We start from the raw sequence: 22,397 nt of genomic DNA, 5'->3' as shown, positions 1-22,397 counted from the left end.
AAAATAAAACATAACCAAATTTTTTTCAAAATTTCTCAAAATATCAAAACCCGAAATTTCAACTATTTGAAAAAAATAAAATTATTGTTTTTCTATATATTGAAATTTCCTAAACTTTTTTTGGAAGGAATTCGGTTATCTAGATTTTAATTGGCTCGACATTGTCTCAAAACCTTTTAAGTTTTATGGAAATTTTAAAATGTAACAAACTTTAATAGCTTGATATAATTTAAGCTTGATTTTTAGGTCAATAATACTTTTTATGAAAAATTTAAAAACTATGAGAAAGACAATTTTTTCTTTTTTTTTTTCTTTCTTTTAAGTGAAAATTTGAGTTTTAGACCTCTACTCATATCATTATAATTCTTCTAGACTTACATGCTATATAGAAAGATGTTGGAAAAACAACACTTGAATATGTTAGGAAGGGAAAGTAGTAAAACAAAAAGGATATATACAACATTAAAATGATGTGGATGAGGTCTAGGAACAAATAATGAAGTAAATAAAGAAGAGAAAATGTAGAAAGGTTTTGAGATACTCCTCGAAGTGCTAAAAAAAAGGGTAACCCAATCTAAGGGGATGGACAAGGTCGCAATTCAATGGCCACTCTTGGCCCCATTTTCCACCCGCCCTTGAAGATAACCCAATTTTATTCTCACACTTCCCGAGGACTAACTACATCAAACCGATTTTTAGTCCTAATCCATTTCCATTTCCAATTTTTATATTTTCTTTTTTTAAATTACACCTATTCCCCATGTGAACAAGACTTGATCAATACCATATTTATTCCCATTTTAGGCATTCATTATTTTTTTAAAAAAAAACTTTCATCATTTTACTTAAATAAATAGATAACAACAAAAAGTCAGTTTACACCTGTAAACAAAAGCTATATGACTTCACCAAATTAATAACAAACTTTTCAATAAGAACCTTTAACTAAACGATGCTGAACTATAGTTGGCTTAAACAAACTATCAACTTTATTCTATAAGTTGAAAAGGACCCATTTATCAATTTATTTAGTAAACAATGAACAAGATTCATGCAAATTAAAACTACAATTATTATTACTGTGTTGTAGAAGATCCACGGCCTTGAAAGTAAAATTGATACGACCTCAATATTTAAAACATTTTGATAAAAATGTGTCATATCTAAATTGAATTAAAAAACATTTAAAAATTTAATTAATTGAGTAGTTGTTCTACCATATGTTAGATGAATCATATTATATGTAGGAAGCCGTTCATATATTTTCGTTCAACCATTAGTTAAAGTTCGAAAATGGAAATGCTAAGAATAAATTTGACAAGATAAATACAATAATAATAATAATAATAAAAAAGAATTAGGAATGCAATGAAAAGTTGTATTTGATCATAATAGAAAGTATGTATGTGGTGAAGCGGTGGGGAAGTGTGGTTGATGTAAATCAAGTTGTTATCGGGTAAGTTCATAGGGATATATTATAAATGGAGTAGTCATGGTTGACGCAGCCTCTCTTGTTTCGATCCCTTCCACCCCTACGGATCATTTAATTTCAATTTCATTTCCATACTCTATCCAAATTTTGAAATACTTTGAGGGTTCTTTTTCTAATACATACGCCAATTTTTTCATTTTCAAGATAGATTGAATTTTTGAAACACAACCCCAACCTTATCCATTTCCATCTTCTTTTAATTAACCCATCAACTCCTCCCAAACCCCAACTATGTATTTTATATATTTTCTCCCCTCTTTAGTTATGCCGTAATATATAAGAGTACCCTGATTTTCATTCACTTTAAATATATCTCTATCATTACGTCCTTTATGTACGTCATTGGATGATTTAAGGATAAAATAGAGAACTAAATATCTTTTCTGTTGGGTAAATAAGAGATGATGAGTAATTACTGTTATTTTTATATGCATCACTAATTGAATTTTTATGGGTAATTATATATGATGTTTCAAATATTCATTGAACTTGAATATCGATATCAAAACCTTATAATGATTTATTTTGTCAATTATTGACTATAATCAATTAATATATCTTTGTTTTGTTTTCCCCCTCAAAGTTATAGTATAAATTTTTAATTTTGATAATGATCCTAGATTTTTTTTAAAAAAATATTTCTCTTTAAAATAAGATAAATGAACTTGTAAGAATTAAAAGAAATATGGAATCTACAAATTATTAACTTAATGTTATCTACTTATACGTAAAAAATGTTTAATCGAAATGATAAACAAGATTTGAAGGATAGAAAGAGAGAATAAAAAAATCATAGGTTTAGGGGAACGTTTAAGTTATAAGAAAACAATAATGCGAATATGGTATCTGATAATACGCAGAAACTTGTAAATGGTTACCTTTATGCATTCTAATTACGACACATCACACATCACACATCCATCTTAAAACTGCCTTCAACTGTGTCGACAAATAATTACGACACGTCGGCTCCTTACATTTGAAGGAGGAGATTCCGATGAAATCTTCTGAATTTCCTCATCAGACTGCCTATTTTGACCCACAGAAAAACTTTACCGTATGTTATACACATAAATTCTTAGCTTATACAGAAATAAGAAATCATATTTAACAAAAAAAACCGTAAAAACTATTACCGAAGATTATGGTTATTGAGAAGATGAGAGAAAGACAAGTATGGCAGCAGAGAGAGGGATGGGTTTCCCTTACGTGCCCCGCAGTTGCACCTCATAACAGACAAGTTTCCATCAAACTCTGAAGATAACAATGAAACAAATTCAAATTGTATTTTCTTTATAACTTGTTTTCTTGGTTTCTGTAGCTCTCTTTTCTTATCTAAATCCATAATTAACACTCTTTTACCTATCTCAAAGGGATTCTGATCATCTCTCCCCTTATAAATACAACCCCATCAACAAACTTCTTGCATTGAGTTGATTGGCTTCTTTTCGTTATTGTCGAGGAATATAGAACTAAAGAACCTAAAAGAAGCATTATAAACTCAGCTCTACCCATGGCTGCCTCCTTCTCTGTTCCTTCGATGGTGAATACAAATCCATTTGAATTTTGCTGTTAATGCAGGTACTAATAATACTAATACTAATATTTTTTAGATTTCTTGTTGGTATAGATAATGGAAGAAGAAGGAAGATTTGAAGCGGAAGTTGCAGAGGTTCAGGCATGGTGGAATTCAGAGAGGTTCAAGCTAACACGACGGCCGTACACGGCAAAAGACGTGGTGTCACTACGTGGGAGCCTGAGACAAAGCTACGCTTCAAACGATTTAGCTAAGAAGCTGTGGCGAACCCTCAAAACCCACCAAGCTAACGGCACAGCCTCGAGGACATTCGGAGCTCTTGACCCTGTTCAAGTGACGATGATGGCTAAGCATTTGGACACCATTTATGTCTCCGGTTGGCAATGTTCTTCAACTCACACCTCCACTAACGAACCTGGCCCGGACCTCGCCGATTACCCATACGACACTGTTCCGAACAAGGTCGAGCATCTTTTCTTCGCTCAACAGTACCATGACAGGAAACAGAGGGAAGCCAGGATGAGTATGAGTCGAGAGGAACGAGCCAAAACTCCTTACATCGACTATCTCAAACCGATTATCGCCGACGGTGACACCGGCTTCGGCGGCACCACCGCTACAGTGAAGCTCTGTAAGCTATTTGTGGAACGCGGTGCCGCCGGTGTTCATATTGAGGATCAATCCTCTGTTACGAAGAAATGCGGTCATATGGCGGGAAAAGTGTTGGTAGGGGTTAGCGAACACATCAATCGGCTCGTAGCGGCTCGATTGCAGTTCGATGTGATGGGGGTTGAGACGATTCTCGTGGCTCGAACGGATGCGGTTGCAGCTACTTTGATTCAAACGAATGTTGATAAACGAGACCATCAATTTATTTTGGGGGCGACGAACCCAAATTTGAGAGGGAAGAGTTTAGCTGGGGCTTTAGCAGAAGCCATGGCGGCTGGAAAAACAGGAGCGGAGCTTCAAGCTCTAGAAGATCAATGGATTTCCATGGCCCAATTGAAAACATTTTCGGAATGTGTAACGGACGCAATCATGAATACAAACGCAACAGAGAATGAAAAGAGGAGGAAATTAGACGAATGGATGAACCATTCCAGTTACGAGAAATGTATATCGAACGAACAAGGACGTGAAATCGCAGAGAAATTAGGACTGAAGAATCTCTTCTGGGATTGGGATTTACCAAGAACTAGAGAAGGGTTTTACAGATTCAAAGGTTCGGTAATGGCGGCGATTGTTCGTGGTTGGGCTTTCGCACCACATGCAGACTTAATCTGGATGGAAACTTCAAGCCCAGATTTGGTTGAATGCACAACATTCGCAAAAGGGATGAAATCCATACATCCAGAAACAATGTTAGCTTATAATCTATCCCCATCTTTCAACTGGGATGCATCAGGAATGAGCGATAAGCAAATGGAAGAGTTCATCCCGAGGATCGCGAGGCTGGGTTTCTGCTGGCAGTTCATAACACTGGCGGGATTCCACGCGGATGCGTTGGTGGTGGACACATTTGCAAGAGATTACGCGAGAAGGGGAATGTTGGCATACGTGGAGAGAATTCAAAGAGAAGAAAGAAACAATGGAGTGGATACATTGGCACATCAGAAATGGTCTGGTGCTAACTACTACGATCGGTATCTGAAGACGGTTCAGGGGGGGATTTCGTCCACCGCGGCCATGGGAAAAGGCAAGCAAATTGTTTATCATTAGATTTTGATATTAATGTTAAAAAACTGTTGAAGTGTGTTTATCAAGTGTTTGAATTTTGAAATGCAGGGGTAACGGAAGAGCAGTTCAAGGAGTCATGGACGAGGGAAGGAGCAGTGAACTTGGGAGAAGAAGGGAATGTGGTGGTAGCCAAGTCCAGAATGTAATGAAGAGCAAAAGCAAAGCAAGTTCTAAGAATAATAATAGTATGGCGTTGGAGATTTCAATATTTTTATTGGTTGTTTGAGACAATCTGTTTTTATTTATTACTTTGGGTTTTCTTTTGTTTTTTTCAAATTTGAAGTACCAGCATTATGAAATATCATTTTGTTGTCTTGTATTGTATTGTGTGTCCCAACTCCTCCACTTTTTTTTTTTCTTTTTTCCGCTGTGTTATTGTCATGTATGAAATGAATGAATTGGAAGCTCTTCTTCTTATTTTTACTTTTCCGCCATTTACCTCTCGCTACTGTTTTGTTTACTGCAATTTGAACCATCTTGTTTCTCTTCAAAATTTCAAAAGCCTTCTGATTTTCTATTTGTTAGATCATTGCTTCCAACACCAAAAATGTTCATTTTTTTTCTAGATTTATGTGTATTTAAGTCCTAGTTTATTTTTCAAGAGTAAATAAAGCTATGAGAGATAGATACACTACTTATTAACAGAAGTATAACAGAAACGTAACAAACTAACAAACTATAATCTAAATAATTTGTATCTCTACATATGTGGACTGGACGATACATAGTAGATGGATTCACAGCTCTGAATATGGTAGCTCTTTCTCTCACACACACTTGCTCAATCTCAAGGTAATAGTGTAAGGTAGTAGGGTTGGTTTGGGTAGAACTTGGATTTTTTTTTATCCTTATGACAAATTAAAATTTTAATTAAGTAATCACAAATTTATTAAACAAAATTTTGAGCCCTAAGAAACCAGAACAAAAACAACATGACAAAGTTTAACAGTTGCATTTAGAGATAATTACAAGACATAGTTTAAAGTTTAACACTTGCATTTAGAGACATAATTACAAGACATAGTTTATATTGAACTACTGACCACAAGATATATTGCTAGTTACCTGAAGGTCAGGTTTGGGGATCACGACCCTCTTCCTAGAAAGTGAAAAACATGAAAAAGGTTTAAACTTAAAGTTTAGTTTTTAACATAATTAATTAAGTACACCATATAACATAAAACTGGTAAACTCCTTATATTTATAAATAACTTACTTTCTAAAACGAATCTTCTCTGTTAATTCTATACCTTGAAACTTGATCACGTTAGTTTGATAGTTCAATACTACATATTCATTTGAAAATGTGGAGATCACATGATGTATCTTTGCAATACAAAAACTGCATCTCTTTTTACAAACTTTATGAAACAAGAAGAAATGAAAAGCCAGAAATTTCTGTCACTTTCCAAAGTATCATTGGAGAATTCAAGTATTTGTGCAATTTGTCTAAGAAACTTTATGAATGAGTTGAAAACTCAAATTAAAGATCCAATGGAGATAATTTTTATGAAAACAAATCATTGTCTTGACCAAAAATCCACTATTTTATGGAAGGAGTAAACGCGTCGCTACTCAATTTTACTACATAAAAAGTTGTGGTACAAAGTCAAATATACCAAATCCGATCAAAATGAGTTTATTAGTGTAACGAATCATATCAAGGGAGTGTCGAAAAAAAAATGAAAGATTTTATTATTAAACTGTGTTCGTGACTCTTAATTTTTGTAACAAATAGTAACTTTTGAGTTTTTTTTTCATTTTTGGGAAAGAAGTTTATGAACATTAACATTTATGGTTTCTTAACTACTATATGGTCATTTTTTTGTGTGTAAGTCTATGTTAAGACATGCTTGAAAATCCCTCACTTTCTCCACATTTGTACTTCCCCCAATCATATCTCCCCAGAGTTTTGGAAGATGTCAAAATAAAGAATCTTTTAGGTTTACTTTTGCAACAAAGTTCAATATTTTTCTAATAGCATTTGAAAGTCACACGCGTAAAACACCCACATTTAAACACAAATCATATTCTGGTTTGCTTCTCTTATTTAAATTATAAACTTAAAAAAAATAGAAATAAAATTTATATGGTGAGAGAGCTGACATTTCTTCAAGCAAACAACATTCTTTTAGCAGTTAAGCTGACTTCACTTTTTGGTATCATTTCCATCAATTTCCTCTTTCATTACTTTGAAGCTTCCAGAATGTAAATGATTATAAAAACCACCATAAAGTATAAGTAGTAATTCATTAGGTTGTTTCCTGACATATTCTTGAGTTCCTGTTTCTTCTGGTTCTCATCGATTTTTTCAATGCGATCAACCGCATCCTTCACCTATGTGCATAAGTAGTTCAAGTTTCAAAACTACTACCCATTTAATAATTACTATGGAAATTCCAAACAAGAAGTTGAGGAGTAAGGAAGGGAGGAATAGAACCAACCTTATTTTCCATGTTATCCAAAACCTTGGCATGACCCTCTACTAAAATAGCCGTTTTCACGTAAAGCTGACCAAAGAGACGAGAAATCTGTAGGATATGACTGAAAATCTTACATCATATGCTTCATATGAAAATACACATACCTGATACACGTCCAAGAATCTTTTCTCAAATTCTTTAATGACATTAAATTGCTCTTGAATCTTTTCTTCCATAGTTCCTGTGACCTAAATCAATGCGCAGAGTAAAACATTAGGAATGATCATGCTTAATCAATTAGGAGTAAAGTACACTTTTAATGCTAGAGTTTCAGGTAGGTTTCTAGTCATAACATTGTAGTTTTTACAAAACATTAAAGTGGTGGTGACACGGAAGGAGAAAATAAAAATTGTCAGGAAGAATATGTTAAAGTATATAACAACGCTAACTCCTAGAATCTTCTTGAAATATTCAATGTACATATTAAATTTGGAAAATTGTGAGTGGGTAGCATTTTAAGAATATGATATAGCAAATATAGCACATTGTTTTAAAATTTTGTAAATATGGCAAAATTCTCACTTTTTAAAATACTATTCATCTTAAATTCTCCTCTTTTTAATACCTTAATCATCCATGATTTCTTCTCCCATTTTTTAAGGTCTTAATCATTCTTTTTTATACGAGAAAAATAATTTGTATTTCTTGTTTTAATCTTGATTTTAGGATATCAATGGTAAATTATTTTCAATATGAAATATAATGATTGTTGATCGGAGTAATTTAATTTCATTTGTGATTTTTTTTTACTTTCTTCGATGTGAATTTTAAGTTGAATTTGATTCCAAATGAATTTGTTTTATTATTTTACATTAATTTTTTTGTTTTACTTTGTCTTAGTTTCGTATGTCAGTGTTGTGATATACTTATATTATATGTATTAGTTGGTTAATATACTTACTACGTGATTTTCATTTTTTCAAATTTTATGCAGTTCATTAGTGTATTATTAAGTATATGAATGATGTAACTCAGTGTACCATTATCAAGTATATCAATAATATATTGTTAAAGCATATCTATAAAGTGAATCATTATCAAGTATATGAATCGAGTTTACAAGTGTATATCAATAGTATATCAAGTGAATAAGTATGACTTCAAGCATATCAAATGCATTTAATCAATCAATTGTATAAGTGAAGAATACTAAATGTAAATGCAGTGTATCAGGTGTATTAAACATATATTAGTATGTTTTAGTATCGAGTGTATCAAAGAGTATCAGATGCATCAAGTATATCAATCAAATGTATTGAGTGTATCAGACGTGTATTAGGTGTATCAGACATGTATAAGGTGTATCAAATGTATATTAGTAACAAGTGCATTTGTGACATTTTACATCTTGATGTGTGGGTTGAACTTTGTTTTTGTCATTTTCGCAAATAATAAAATGTGTGTGCTATGAACTTAATTATTATAACTTATTTTGTCATTTTTGCAAGTGCTCCATATTTTATTGTAAGTTCTTCTTTTTGGCTCTTTAAAAAGCAGAAGTTCTATGAACGTAAAATGATTCTTCACAGTTGCTGTTCAAAGTTTATATTTCTAGTGAAAAATCTGTACGAAGGTAAATCGGTTACCTTCTGCATTATGACAAATTATTGAAGATCATTAAGGAATTTCACTGAGTATCAATTGATAAGAAATATGAATGAAGGTTGAGTTAATTGTGACAAGTCCAAAAGTGTATTCTACCCATTTATCAACAACAAGAATGCAAACACTGATTTGTAAAGTTGGAAGCGATGTACTTTCTAATGTAAAATGTACCTTTCCACCTTCAGTTTGTTTAAATGTAGTGGGGAATATTTGCTTGCTGCTTCCAGTTTCTAGAAGGTGATCAATGATCTGGTATATGGTGATTTAGATTTTGGTCAGCAACAACAATATTTTACTTTGTTATTTTTCAAGTTTAGATTTGAGTTAAACATACCATCTCATCTGATCTTGTATCTGTAACTGTATAAATCACATCATGGAAAAGTTCAAAATAGAAAATTCGTTAGCCTCAGCCATGAGTAGGGGAAGTAAGAGAATAATCATGACATTTGAGCACACGACCAATTAGAACCAACAATTTTGACAATGTAGTTGTTGAGCAATTTTAAACCTGGATTCACTTGTCTTTCCACAACTTCACAATACTCATCCTGAATTGTTCGATGAAGGGCCTGAAACATGATAAAGGATAAGATGAAGGTAAACAATCGTATCGATAATAACAAAAAGTGTTATATCACTCATCAATCCAAAATCTATATCGATATTCAACAAAATTAAACATGTTTTAAATAAATAAGTTATATGTGAATTGATTAACGAGAGTTAAAAAAATTGAAGGATGTGAGTTAAAAATGTTAAGAGTTAATTATTAGCAAGAGCTTCACATCTCTAAATGTAGCATTTAAATTGTTGTGTTTAATTGTGATATGAGTTATGCTCGTGAATAGGATTGAAATGTTGTAATCTAAATCATCCAAGTGTGAAGTAGAATACACACAAAAAGAGTTAAAAGTCTTCCATTCCAATAAGTTTAATTTGTTTTTATTTCCTCTAAAATATTTTATTTGGTGATTATTTATTTGGGGTGTTCATAACACGCATCCAACAAAGTGGTATTAGAGCTTGAGTTTGGAGTTTAAAATTTTGTTTTGCAAATGGAAAACAACAATTTAGTTACCTTCCAAGTACCTTAACTTACGAAAGAATTATAATAGTTGGTGTATTCGAATGAAAGCTTTACTTGGTTCCAAGATGTGTAGGACATTACTTATAATGGTATTGAAGAACCAAAAAGTGATGCGGTTTTGAGTCAAACTCAACAAGAAACATTACAAAATACAAAGAAAAAAGATCAAAAGGCTATCACCATCATTCATCAAGCAATCAATGATTCAAATTTTAAGAAAATTTCTGAAGCAACTATTGAACATCAAGCATGACAAATTTTAGAGAATATGTATGAAGGAGTAGATCAAGTCAAGAAGGCTCTCCTTCAAAAAGGAGGTGGTTATGAATCATTGCATATGAAGGAATTTGAATCAGTTTCATATCATACTTCAAGATTGTTGGCAATAGTAAATGAAATGAAAAAATATGGTGAAATAATAAGTAATGAGCAATAGTAGAAAAGATACTTCAGTTATTGGATGAAAAATTCAATTTCATTGTCGTAGCTATTGAAGAATCAAATGATTTGAGTCCAATGTCCATTGATCAACTATAGCTTCTTTAAAAACCCACGAAGAGAATCTTCTTAAGAGGAACAAGTAGACTACTGAGCAACATTTTTAGTCAAAGTTGAAATTAAAAGACAACCTAGAAAAAGGCAATTAAGGTCGACGAAGTGGTGGCAATTAAGGACGTGGTGATTTTAGAGGTCGAGGTTGAGGTTGAGGAAACTATGATCAAAGAATTTGATAAGTGTAATTCAAACTCAAATTCATCAAGAGGTTGTGAAAGACAACATTATTTGAGGTCAAATGAAGAAATATCAAATAATGACAGAAGGTATGACAAAAGACTGGTTGGATGTTATAATTGTCATAAATTTAGTCAGTATTCCTTGAAATGCAAAAATAAAGTTGAAGAAAATGCAAATTATGCTGAGAAAGATGAATAAAACGGTGCTTCATCTTTGCTTCTAGCATGCAAAGGTGTGAAAACAATGTATGGTATCTCGATAGTGGTGCAAAGCAATCATATGTGTGGAAGTAAATCGATGTTCGTGGAGCATGATGAATCTATTGGTGGTGATATCGTATTTGGTGATGCCGCAAAAATCCAATTAAAGGAAAATATAAAATTTTGATCAATTTAAAGAATGGAAAGCATGAATTCATCTCTAATGTTTATTATGAGACTGATATGAAGAACAACATTTTGAGTTTGGGACAACTCTTAGAGAAAAGCTATAATATTCTGATGAAGGATTATAGTCTTTTGGTAAAAGATAATCATGACAATATGATTTCTAGAGTGCAAATGACGAAAAATATAATATTTTTATCAAATATTCAAACTGATGTTGCTAAATGTTTAAAATCATAAAGCCTTGGCCATTTTTGGACCCTTTTTGGCGCAACCGTTGTGCACTCCGAACGAGCCCCACCCGACCCCAAGGCCTTGGGCTTTTTTTCTGTGTCATACAGGGTGCAATATAGATGGGTTTCCACACCTATCGGCGGTTTGAAAGATCCAAATTGGATCAGTTGGCACTTGTGATTTGAGCACTTGAACTTTGATGGCTTGAGACTATTAGCCTGAAAAGACATGGTGAAAGGGTTTCCATATGTCTAACATCCAGATCAATTTTGTGAAGGTTGTCTTTACGACAAACAATCAAGGAAGAGTTTTCCACAAGAATCATCTTCAATAGCAAGGAGACCACTAGAGTTAGTTCACACGGATTTTTGTGGATCGATCAAACCAAGTTCTTTCTGTCAGAATAATTATTCATAACTGGTATTTGAGTTGTCCTTATGAACATTCTCTTTATATTAAGACTAATAGTCATGGAGATATTTTGGTAGTTTGTTTGTACATGGATGACTTAACTTTTAAAGGAAATTTTGGGAGTATGTTAGTTGAAGATTTTAAGAAGGCAATGACCCAAAGATTTGAAATGACAGAGATAGGGTTGATGTCATATTATCTTGGCATTGAGGTGAAGTAGTCAGAGGAATGTATTTTCATCTCTCAAGAACGATATACTAGAGAAATTCTAGAGAAGTTCAATATGATAAATTCTAAGTCTATCACAACTCCAATTGAAACTGGGACCAAACTGTCCAAATATGAAGAAGGAGATGTTGATCCTTCATATTTCAAAACTTTGGTTGAGATTTTGAGATATTTGACTTGCACACGACCATATATTCTTTTAGCGTTGGATTGATGAGTCGATTTATGGAATCTTCTACAACTACTCATTTGAAAGAGGCAAAGAGAATTCTTTGTTACCTTAAAGGTACGATTGACTATGGGTTATTTTACTATTCATCTAAAGAATTCAAGCTTGAAGGCTATTGTGACAATGACTGGGCTAGAGATACTAATGATCGAAAGAGCACTAGTGGATATGTTTTCTTTGTTGGTAATACTACATTTACTTGGGAGTTCTAAAAGCAACCTATTGTGACATTATCCACTTGTGAGGTAGAATATGTTGCTTCAGCTTCATGTGCCTTCCCTGTAGTTTGGTTAAGAAATTTGTTAAAGACAGTTGGAATTTTGCAAGATGATCCAACTGTGTTCCATGTAGACCATGAGTCAACAATTGCTCTAGCAAAGAATCTCGTGTTTCATGATTGTAGCAAGCACAATGATACAAGATTTCATTTCATCAGAGATTGCATTTCAAGGAAGGAGGCTCAAGTTGAATATGTAAAGACTAAAGATCAAATTGCAAATATTTTCACGAAGCCGAATTAAGAACTTTGCTTGGAGTTTTTCAAAAAACATGTTTATTAGTTTTTCAAAAAACATGTTTATAGGGAGAATGCTCATAATTAAACATGTTTTAAATAGGGGCGTTTGCAAAAATAGCAAAAATGCTTATGATAATAAAACCCATGTGATCACTATATTTTTTTTAAATGGTAAAAGTAGCAAATTTAAAAGCAGATAACCATTTGATAGCCTCTATAGTCATATGATATAACTAATTACTTGTCATATTTGCAATATGCAAAATAAAGGTGGTATGAGTTACTTTTATTTCTAGTTTTTTTTTTTTTTTGTTATCTATATAATTTCTCTTTCAAATAAATAAGTTATATGTAATTGATTAATGTGAGTTAAAAAAATCAAAGGATGTGAGTTAAAGATGTTAGAGTTAATTTAGTAAGAGTTTCACATCTCAATTAAGTGTAGGACTTAAATTGTTGTGTTTAATTGTGGTATGAGTTATGCTCGTGACAAACCTATAAATAGGATTGAAATGTTGTAATCTAAATCATTCAAGTGTGAAGTAGAATACACACAAAAAAAGAGTTAAAGTCTTCTAATAAGTTTGTTTTTATTTTCCCTAAAATAATTTATTTGGGGCGTTCATCACACGTTTCCAACTAACACTCCTTAAAACTTGTGAGCTTCAAAAATTCATGGGAAGACACAATATAGGCATCTTGGTGTGATACAATATAAACCATTTATCAACCCAAAAGTTTAAACGAAGGGGATTCGAAATACCTCAAATTCAGTCAACACTTCATTGAGCTTTTTAGTCAACACACTGCCATTTAGAAAGAAAAAAAAAAGCTTTACTATAAGGAATAATATCATTCCAAAATAATCGTTCAAGATTAAAGTTTTAAGTGCCAACTTTGTCAAATTCATTCTTTCTCTGTCACAGGCAGTTCCCTTCTCACACCCAGGCATCTGCCTATGGAATACGTTCTGTATTCAAGAAAATTTCATCAATATCCTACTGCTTTTCAAATCTAAGTGAAAACTCCAATAAAAAGGGAAAAAAACGAAAAAAAATTTGGAAAATCTTAAAGCAGGTCCAGCAGTACATACATCTATGGTTATAACTTGTAGCTTCCCTCTAACTTCACCCGTGTTCTTTCCCACATCATCGATATACTTTTCGATCCGATTCTTAAAAGCTGGAATGACAAGAAACCTCAGAAGGCCAGTAGATCATGTAATTTGGTACTAATTAAGATTGAATATATATGGCCGGAATTAAGAAAAAGTAATCACAATTGATGAGTATTTTGGGATGTGGAACCTCTACATAAGTGGTCTGCATAGGCTACAAGCTTAGTTGGTTGGCCAAAGCTCAACCACTCGCTTAGCTAACAACTCCAAAAAAAATTTACCTTTTATCTCTGATGTGTTTGTGGCAGATTTCGATTCCTCATTGGCATCTTTCAATAAAGTCTGCAGAAGTTTGATTGCGATCAAGTTCATTCGAACTCAGAAACTTGTGAAATGAAGTGATTGTATATACCTTCAAGTCAATAAGAAGTCCAGAGAGCTTATCCACTTGTATCTCAGCCTCTTGAATCTGTATTCAAAGAAGAGAAGAAAAAGTAGGTAAGAAAGTTGAAACTCGAAGGGTAACTGTAAAAGAAAAAAAACTAAATTTCAATAGTGTAAAAAGAGGGAGAGAAGTAAAGAAAATCAAATGAAACTACTCCATGAGTACACCTGCTTATTGAACACATCCATTACAAAATCAGAATTGCTCTGAAGAACTTGAGTTCCCTTCTCAAGATCTGTTTCTTCGGAAGCCTGACCTTCGGCATCACGGACGATGAACGGTTCCTTAGGCAAAGAACATGATCATAACATGTCAGAAAAAAAAATCTTTGATTAGCTGAATAGTCAAGCACATTCTACTGCATAGAAATAGAACACAAATTTATAAGCACTAATAACAAGATGTGGATTGAACATTCAAACTTAAGGAAGGCAATGGGTGCTTAGCTATGTTTTCTTTTAGTACAAAAATGCTGGGTTGGGGGATTGAAACTATGGTGTTCATGGTTATTAGTACACTCAAATATAAGTTGAGTTAAGCTATGGTTGGTTTTAGCTATGTTTAATTTGAGTTGTCCTATAAACCATTTGATTAAAATTTAAGTGATGGTATAAATTGAGGATGAAAACGAAAGTGTTGCCTAAAATATGAGAATGGAACTTGCCAAGTGCCAAGGACAATAAAAATATAAAAACCAATAAATTTTACGAAATAAAGGAAATGCAACCATGCAAATTTATGTAAAATTTTCTAAATATTTGAACTTTCTTTTCTAAACACCCAATTCATTTCTCAAGACTCAACAGTAAGCTCAAATAGAGCAGGAACCAGGCTCAATTACAGCCACAATGGCAGCAGCCTAAAACCAATGATTTGGATCTTTCAAGTTAAAAGAAGAAGTGGGCTGGGAATCCTCTCTGAAAAGTTGAAATTCTACCAAATAAACTATGAGTTTAGACAACCAAAATCATAAACCGAAAAGCAGACAACAAATTCAACAAAAGCTCTCATGGAACAAGAAGCTCAAAGATTCAAAATCCACTCATTTCAATCTCTAAAGGTTAGAGGAAACACACTAATGAAAGAAGAAAATACCGTGATGAAGTTGCTGAAAATCATGACGATAGCCTGGGTGTTAGTTAAACTTGAATGAGCAAAAGAAAGAAAGGGCAGGAAATTGAGGAAGAATGGGTGTTGGATTTACAAAATTTTATAATGAATGCATGTTTTACATTTCAACTATTTTGAGTAGACGAGGTCATAGGATGACAAGTCAAAGGACAGCACTGCAAACACATAGAAGATAGAACACAGCACAAGCAAAGGGGGTCATAATACAATCCATTCATAACTCTGAGTTTCTTTGTCAACTAATTTTCTACGTCTTCCTTCAATGCTGACAATTACATTTTTCTTTTGAATTGACATATCTTTTAATTTAATATTATTCTCATAAATTAGTTCCTCTAGTTGAACAGGCCAAAGGTTTGAATGTTTAATTTTCAAAACATTAGCTGAATAATTATGAGATTTTATTAATACTAACTTCTCTTCATGTTGACGTATTTTGAATGGTTGTAGACTTTGTTTATTTTATTATTATTATTCTTTTTCGTTACCTTTCCAAAACTTCTTCTCTTTCAAATTTATTCCTTCTCTGTTATCTTCCATCTTCAACATCATCTTTTTTATGGACTATTTTTTTAAATTCTTTTTTCATTATAAGATATTGTGTCTTTTTCTGTTCTTTTTTCTTTGTTCTTTCTTCACTATACAATCATGTACCAATGTATGAATGATCAGTCAATATCTATCCAAAGTAGACAAGAATATAGATAAGTGAATTATTCAAACAATCGTTTATATTTGGTACAAGATCGTGTACCAATATCGTTTATATTTAGTACAAGATCACATAGTAAGATCGTTTAGATGGATACAAAATCATCTTTCGCAATCGTGGATATTTTGGTTATTTTATGTTTCCTTTTACAAAATTGTTTTATAGCGTGTAAATACTTTCACATTCAATTATTATTATTATTATTATTTTGCATTTATGATACGTGAAGAATATAGGTTAGTTAAGATCACTTACCAACAATGAAAATATAAATCTATTCTTAATATGAAAGACGTGATGAGTGTATAGTTAAGAGCATCTTTTCTTTTTAGAGGGAAAGTAAATTATAAGCTTAGAATATATAATATTGTTTAGGTGGCAATTAACAACCATTTTGACTAAACTTTTTCTTAAACCATGCTAGAATGTTATAACCAACATGAAAATCCTATCGGTGGCATATATTATATATATAAAAGAGTATATTCATTTTTTATCACAAGTATATCGGATATATTTTATAGATCGATAGGATCATAATTATTGAAATCTATTTACAAAAGATGATGGTAATCATAGTTACACTCTCAAATTTGCCATTGTAAAAACAAAACCTTCAAACTTCTAACAAATGTTGAAATTAAAACCTCGTTCGTATAATAGTTGTAGAAATAAGATTGTCCGAAGTGATAAAATTTAAAACATTTGCAACTAGTGACAATTTAAGAATAAGATATTGAAAGTGTGTCAAATACTTTTCTTATTTTGTAGAAGTGACTTTTTAGAGTATCAAGTGTATCAAATATATATCAATAGTGTATCAACAGTATATTAATAATGTATCAAAGGTATAAGCGTATCCATACTTTTCTTAAACTTCATAGATTCAACTTGTTGTCATTATTGCAAGAATAAGAAGTCTAGCCTATAAACCTAATTTTTAAAACCTATATTCATATATTTATAAGAAGCACTAAAGGTTAAAACTATCAATCAATACAATTACTATAATTTCTATAAATACGTAAGTACGAACGTTTGAGAGTTTGATTTTAATAAAGTTTAAAAGTTCAATTTTTACTATTAAAAATTTAGAGATTAGTCCGTTACCAGACACATTCTATGGAGTTGTTTAAATTAGAACTTAACATTTTAATATGCTCCAAAGGCGTATCTAAAAAATACAAAATACAATTTTCTTTCATTAAATTTGTTATTTTCAAATTTCTGTTATTAAATTCTCTACCAAGGAGATGGTAATTTTTTTAAAAATAAAACAAAAGCCTTCTATGTATTCTGAGATAAAACAAAATAAAATTTGTAATTGAAGGAGATGACGATTTCTACAACGAAGGGACACTCTAGTAAGCAATGGAAAATGTGAAACTGAGTCCACATTTTGGTATATCATTTCCATCGCTTACTTCTTCCATGGCTTCAGCACTGAGAGGATGATTATAATTGCAATAACCAGCAGCAATATGATGCCAATCATCATGCATTTTCTTGATCTCTTCTGTAAGCTCTTTGCGGTTTGGAGTGCATCCGTTCCCGTTCGAACGTGATCGACTGCGTTCGTTACCTATGTCGAAAATGTTGGAAATCCAATAAAATAAAATGAAAGATATTCAACTTAATCAATTTGAACTTAGCAGAATTATGCACAAAATGACTATTCTGCACGACTGACTCCACCATTCATCTACTAACCATTTTCCATATTGAGCAAACGGAGATATAAAAAATGGCCAAAAAAGATCTCTTGTTCATTCTTCTATGGTTGGATCACACAAAGAAATTACAACAGCAACTATGAAAAGAAGAACAGTAATAGCAATCCACATCCTTTTGAAGCGAAGTCTTCCTCGGACATGATTAACTACATTCTTAATCTGGATGAGAGCTCGTCAACACCTAGGACCGACCGACGAAAACTATATATACATACCTAGAGTTAGAGGTAGGACAAACCTGATTTTCTATGTTATCCAAAATTTCACTCTGGGCTTCCACTAAAACTGCCATGTCAAGGTAAATCTGACCAAGAAAAGAGAAACACATAAGACTACTGAGGATCTTCTTTCATTGTAGCTCCAAGAGATAATATATACCTGATGCAATTCCGAGAGCTTTTTCTCGATCTCTTTAACTGCATCATGTCGCTCTTGAATTTCTTCCACAGTACTGATAACCTATGTAAAGAGTGGAAAATTAAGAGTGGTCATAGTCAATCACTCGAATATTGGATAGTCAAAGAAACAGGGACGAATACAGTTTGAAGTTATACTTTCTGGAGTACAATGAATTTAACTTAAACCCTACTTACGGTCAGCGTACCTGTCCTCGTCCCATTTGTTCAAATGCATTCTTGAATATTTGCTCACTGTTTCCAGTTTCTATTAGGTGATCAATAGTCTAATATTTCATTAAAATTCCAGTCAGAGACAAAAAATTTGATTTGTTCTCAAATTTCAAGTTTAGACTTAAAAGATAAGCTTACCGTCTCATCTGGTCTGGTACCCGTAACTGCTCAATAAAGGCCCATAATGATAAAGTTTGTATCAGAAAATTAGTCAGCCTCAGCCATCAAAAAGAGGGAAAGAAAAGGATAACTATAATATTTCTGCACATAATTAATCATAACCATAATTTTGACAATCTAGTAATAGAAGCATTTGAACCTGTAATCACTCGTCTTTCCACGACTTCACGGTACTCAGCTTGAATTCTTTGACGAAGAGTCTTAAACATGATACAAGGATAAGAGGCAAGGGTATTAGGCAAACACTCATCAAATAATAACAAGGAGATTTCAAAATACCTGAAATTCTATCATCAGATCCTTGAACTTTTTTGTCAACGCACTGCCATTCAGAACATAATTCTACCATAAGGAACATTATCAATCCAAAACAAGAGTTCCAAAAATAAAATGTTTATTGGCAACAAACTTTGTCACGTTCATTCTTGCTCGGTCAATGGCCGTTCCCTTCTCGAACCCAGGCCTCTGCCTATTGGTCAAGTTCTGGAGAGAAGAAAACTGAATTACTATGCAACTGTTCTTCAAATAATTGAGAAAACTTCAACAACAAAGAAGCCAAACAAGTTATGAAAATCTTGGAGCAAGTCCTGTATTACATCTTTATTTACAGCCTCCAGCTTCCCCTTGACATTGCGCGCTATTTTTCCCACTTCATCAATATCCTTTTCCATTCGCTTTTTGATAGCTGAAATGACAAGTGCCGTTAGCGAAAGCAGACATGTAGGTACCAAGACTGAAACAAATGCTCAAGAAGAAAAGGAGTATTCACAATTGATGTAAATTGACTTATTATGGAGCCTTATGGATTGAAAGATTTACATAGGCATGCTTAGTGGTTTGGTTAAACCTTAACCTAACCTGCAGATAAGTAATTCAAAGGACATAAATTTACATTCTCTTTTGTTAATGTTTGTGCCACTCGACATAAGACAAGGATAAACATATACCTTTCATCTCTGATGCTTTTGTAACAGACTTCGATTCTTCATTAGCTTCCTATAAAAGAGTATGTGGTCATTCCTCAGAATTCAGTTCATCAAGATTCAAAGAATAATGAATCATACATACCTTCAGTTTAATAAGAAGCCCAGCGAGCTTATCTACTTGAACCTCGACGTCTTGTATCTGACCTCAAAGAAGAGAAGAAAAATTGGGCAAAAGAAGTGAAAGCTAAAAGGATGGCTATAAAAGAACAAACAAAGTCCCACAAGGGTACAAAAGCAAAGGGGAAGGGAGAAAATAAAATGAAATTACTCCATGGTTACACCTGCTTATTGAAGGCCTCCATTCCCATGTCAGAATTGCTTCGCAGAACTCGAGTTCCCTTCTCGAGATCAATTTCTCTAGAAGACTCGACTTTGGCATTGCTAACAAATGAATCCTATGATAAAGAACACGATAACCCATCATAAAAGTTTTTTGGGTAGCCAATTAATCAAGCTATTCCTACTAAGAGGGAGATAACAAGAATATAGAATGAGTAACAAATCAATAATTTCACATTGAGATCGAATTCTAGAAACATTCATCCTACCTACTTTTGAAATATAAATTGCTTTTCTTTTCAAATCAAACACAAGGATAGAAAATCCAAGTGAACGTTAATCTTCATTAAAAGATCACCATGAAACTTATGACTGCCAAAGGGAACCAACAAACTCAAAACCAATCAATTTCATGAAACAAAAGAATGCAATACAGCCATGTTTGGATTGATAGATAGGAACTACAAACCGTAACACTAACAACTACATTGGATGGCACAAACCAACTATATTGCATCTAAATAAATTGTAAACCATTTCAAAGGGCTAAAATTAAGGTAAGCACACTAGCAGAATCTTAAAATCGTAATAACTGACAAAATTCAAAACACACAACTAAAACACCGAAAAGTTTTCATGAAACAGGAAAACAGAGGCCAGTATGAAAAATCCACTTTTAAGCAATCCCAAAAGCAAAGTACAGAAAACCCACAAACAAAAGCACAAATTACCGTGAGCAAATCGTTCATCTCGATCAAAATCACAGACTCACAAAAGAATGAGAGTAAAGAAAGAAGAAGTATTATAAAAAAAATACAATAACAAAGTGGAAAGAAAAAACAAAAGAAAAGGCCAGTCAAATCGAGGAAGAATGAGTCTTGGGTTATAGAATTTATAGCGATTTACGTTTCTACTATATTGGGGAAACCAGGCCGGCCGGCCGTAGCAAAGAGAGGCAGAACCAAAGAAGACAAGAAACGGACACAGCAGAAAGCAAAACGGTTACATTACAATTAGAATTACAATTACGAAGACAATCCATCCATTTATACCTTTTGGAGTATTTGATGAACTCTCTTCTTTATTCTTCTGCAATTTAAAATTCTCCTCTTGGCTTCTCCCGACCCATTTGAAGCCTTCAAGCTGCCGTTTAACAATGGCAAACACACACTGGATCTTCCAGCTTTCTCATTTCAAAATTTTCTTTTTTCTTCTTGAATTCAATTTTGATTATGAGAAATTTATTTTAAACAATAAACGTCTTAGAATATTCACAAATATTACCGATTCATCTTGTTTTTTTAATATATAAATACAATAGGGTGGAAATTTTAAAACTAACACATACTATATTTCAATTAGTCTAGTTGGTAAAACTAAAAGTATTTGAATAATTTAATTGAGTTTGCTATGTAGGTGTAACAACAATATAACAATGGCGGTTTGAGCATTACTTTGGTTATAAGTATTATACTTTTTCTTGCTATTAGAAACTGAATTTCTTGGAGAGTATAATCACCGTTGAAGTAGCTTACTTTCACAAAATATAGTGATAGTTGTTGAATTAAGAAATACTCAAGTATGCATGCTAGGATGTTATAAAAATTTTAGAATGTAAAGCTCTAATTTAATTAGATGGCAAATACACGAGAAAGAATCTATATATCTTTATATAAAAAAACTAAAGTAAAAGAAACTTTTTAGATCCATGGAAACTAAGTTCAACTAGTTAAAATATATATTCTTAAATTTGATACTTCTAGTTGTGATTATCGAACTAAATAAATATTGAAATAAAAATAAATGAATGATGAGACTAAAATGTTAGTAATAAAATCTAAATTACAGGTTTGGTTCTCTAGGTTTTTGGTTGGTTAGTTTTAGTTTTAAACTTTAAAAAAGCATTCAACAATTAATTATATTATTGTATATATTAGATTCTTAGACTTAAACTTTTGTGTTTAAATATCTTTAAAATTAAAATTTTAATTTTATGTTTATTACGTCTTTAAATCTAATATATTATAAATATTAGATGAATATATAAATCTCGGTTATCTAATCAAGTCATATGTTTTAGTCTTACATACACTTAGTGTCCAAATAAAATTTTCTCGTTCGTCTATGTGTCAAGTACTCAAAAAGTGACCAAGTAATCCACCACCTACTTGTCATTTTTCTTATAAATAGAGGGTTTTGGTGAATTTGTAAGAACGCATTCAGAGAGAACTTCACGAAAGTGGAAGAAAGTGAATTTTTTTTACATTTTCTTAATTTTCTTGTTTATTTATTTATTTATCATATTTTATTATTTTATTATTATATTTTCTCAATTTTTGTATTTCGGTTGTGCCTTGTTTTTACACAAGTTATCAACACGAGCTCCGGTCGCCTCCTCCGTCGAAGGTAGGTCCTAACAGTATGTCAAGTTTCCCCTACTCGTTATAATTAATAAATTAAGTATTATTTTGCATATTTAATATATATTAAATTCATAATAT

General features: G+C 32.3%; 3 protein-coding genes across 3 annotated transcripts; 1 reads left to right on the top strand and 2 right to left on the bottom strand.

The window, feature by feature from the left end:
• The first annotated feature begins 2,813 nt into the window (after nucleotides 1-2,813).
• LOC101214114 (isocitrate lyase-like) lies at nucleotides 2,814-5,189 on the top strand. The gene is made up of 3 exons (XM_004151832.3): nucleotides 2,814-3,035; nucleotides 3,123-4,725; nucleotides 4,815-5,189. Exons 1-3 carry the CDS (start codon nucleotides 3,006-3,008, stop codon nucleotides 4,910-4,912), a joined length of 1,731 nt encoding a protein of 576 aa, XP_004151880.1. The 5' UTR covers nucleotides 2,814-3,005; the 3' UTR covers nucleotides 4,913-5,189.
• A 1,497-nt stretch (nucleotides 5,190-6,686) lies between these two features.
• LOC101207292 (syntaxin-132) lies at nucleotides 6,687-15,499 on the bottom strand. Its single transcript, XM_011651715.2, has 13 exons — nucleotides 15,342-15,499; nucleotides 14,414-14,530; nucleotides 14,214-14,270; nucleotides 14,083-14,143; nucleotides 13,778-13,866; nucleotides 13,581-13,654; nucleotides 13,448-13,490; nucleotides 9,366-9,426; nucleotides 9,189-9,214; nucleotides 9,026-9,103; nucleotides 7,354-7,437; nucleotides 7,211-7,276; nucleotides 6,687-7,103 (listed from the first exon to the last, which is right to left on the bottom strand). Exons 1-13 carry the CDS (start codon nucleotides 15,363-15,365, stop codon nucleotides 6,954-6,956), a joined length of 930 nt encoding a protein of 309 aa, XP_011650017.1. The 5' UTR covers nucleotides 15,366-15,499; the 3' UTR covers nucleotides 6,687-6,953.
• Nucleotides 15,500-17,217: 1,718 nt separating this feature from the next.
• On the bottom strand, nucleotides 17,218-20,762 carry LOC101214355 (syntaxin-132). Its single transcript, XM_004151833.3, has 13 exons — nucleotides 20,628-20,762; nucleotides 19,899-20,012; nucleotides 19,700-19,756; nucleotides 19,579-19,627; nucleotides 19,228-19,316; nucleotides 19,041-19,114; nucleotides 18,911-18,953; nucleotides 18,771-18,831; nucleotides 18,590-18,615; nucleotides 18,427-18,504; nucleotides 18,201-18,281; nucleotides 18,061-18,126; nucleotides 17,218-17,671 (listed from the first exon to the last, which is right to left on the bottom strand). Exons 1-13 carry the CDS (start codon nucleotides 20,643-20,645, stop codon nucleotides 17,510-17,512), a joined length of 918 nt encoding a protein of 305 aa, XP_004151881.1. The 5' UTR covers nucleotides 20,646-20,762; the 3' UTR covers nucleotides 17,218-17,509.
• Nucleotides 20,763-22,397: the final 1,635 nt, after the last annotated feature.

This window comes from Cucumis sativus, chromosome 2 (assembly GCF_000004075.3).
Source record: "Cucumis sativus cultivar 9930 chromosome 2, Cucumber_9930_V3, whole genome shotgun sequence".
Lineage (NCBI taxonomy): Eukaryota > Viridiplantae > Streptophyta > Magnoliopsida > Cucurbitales > Cucurbitaceae > Cucumis > Cucumis sativus.
Note: the sequence above shows the minus strand (reverse complement) of the source record. Positions and strands in the feature narration are given on the sequence as shown.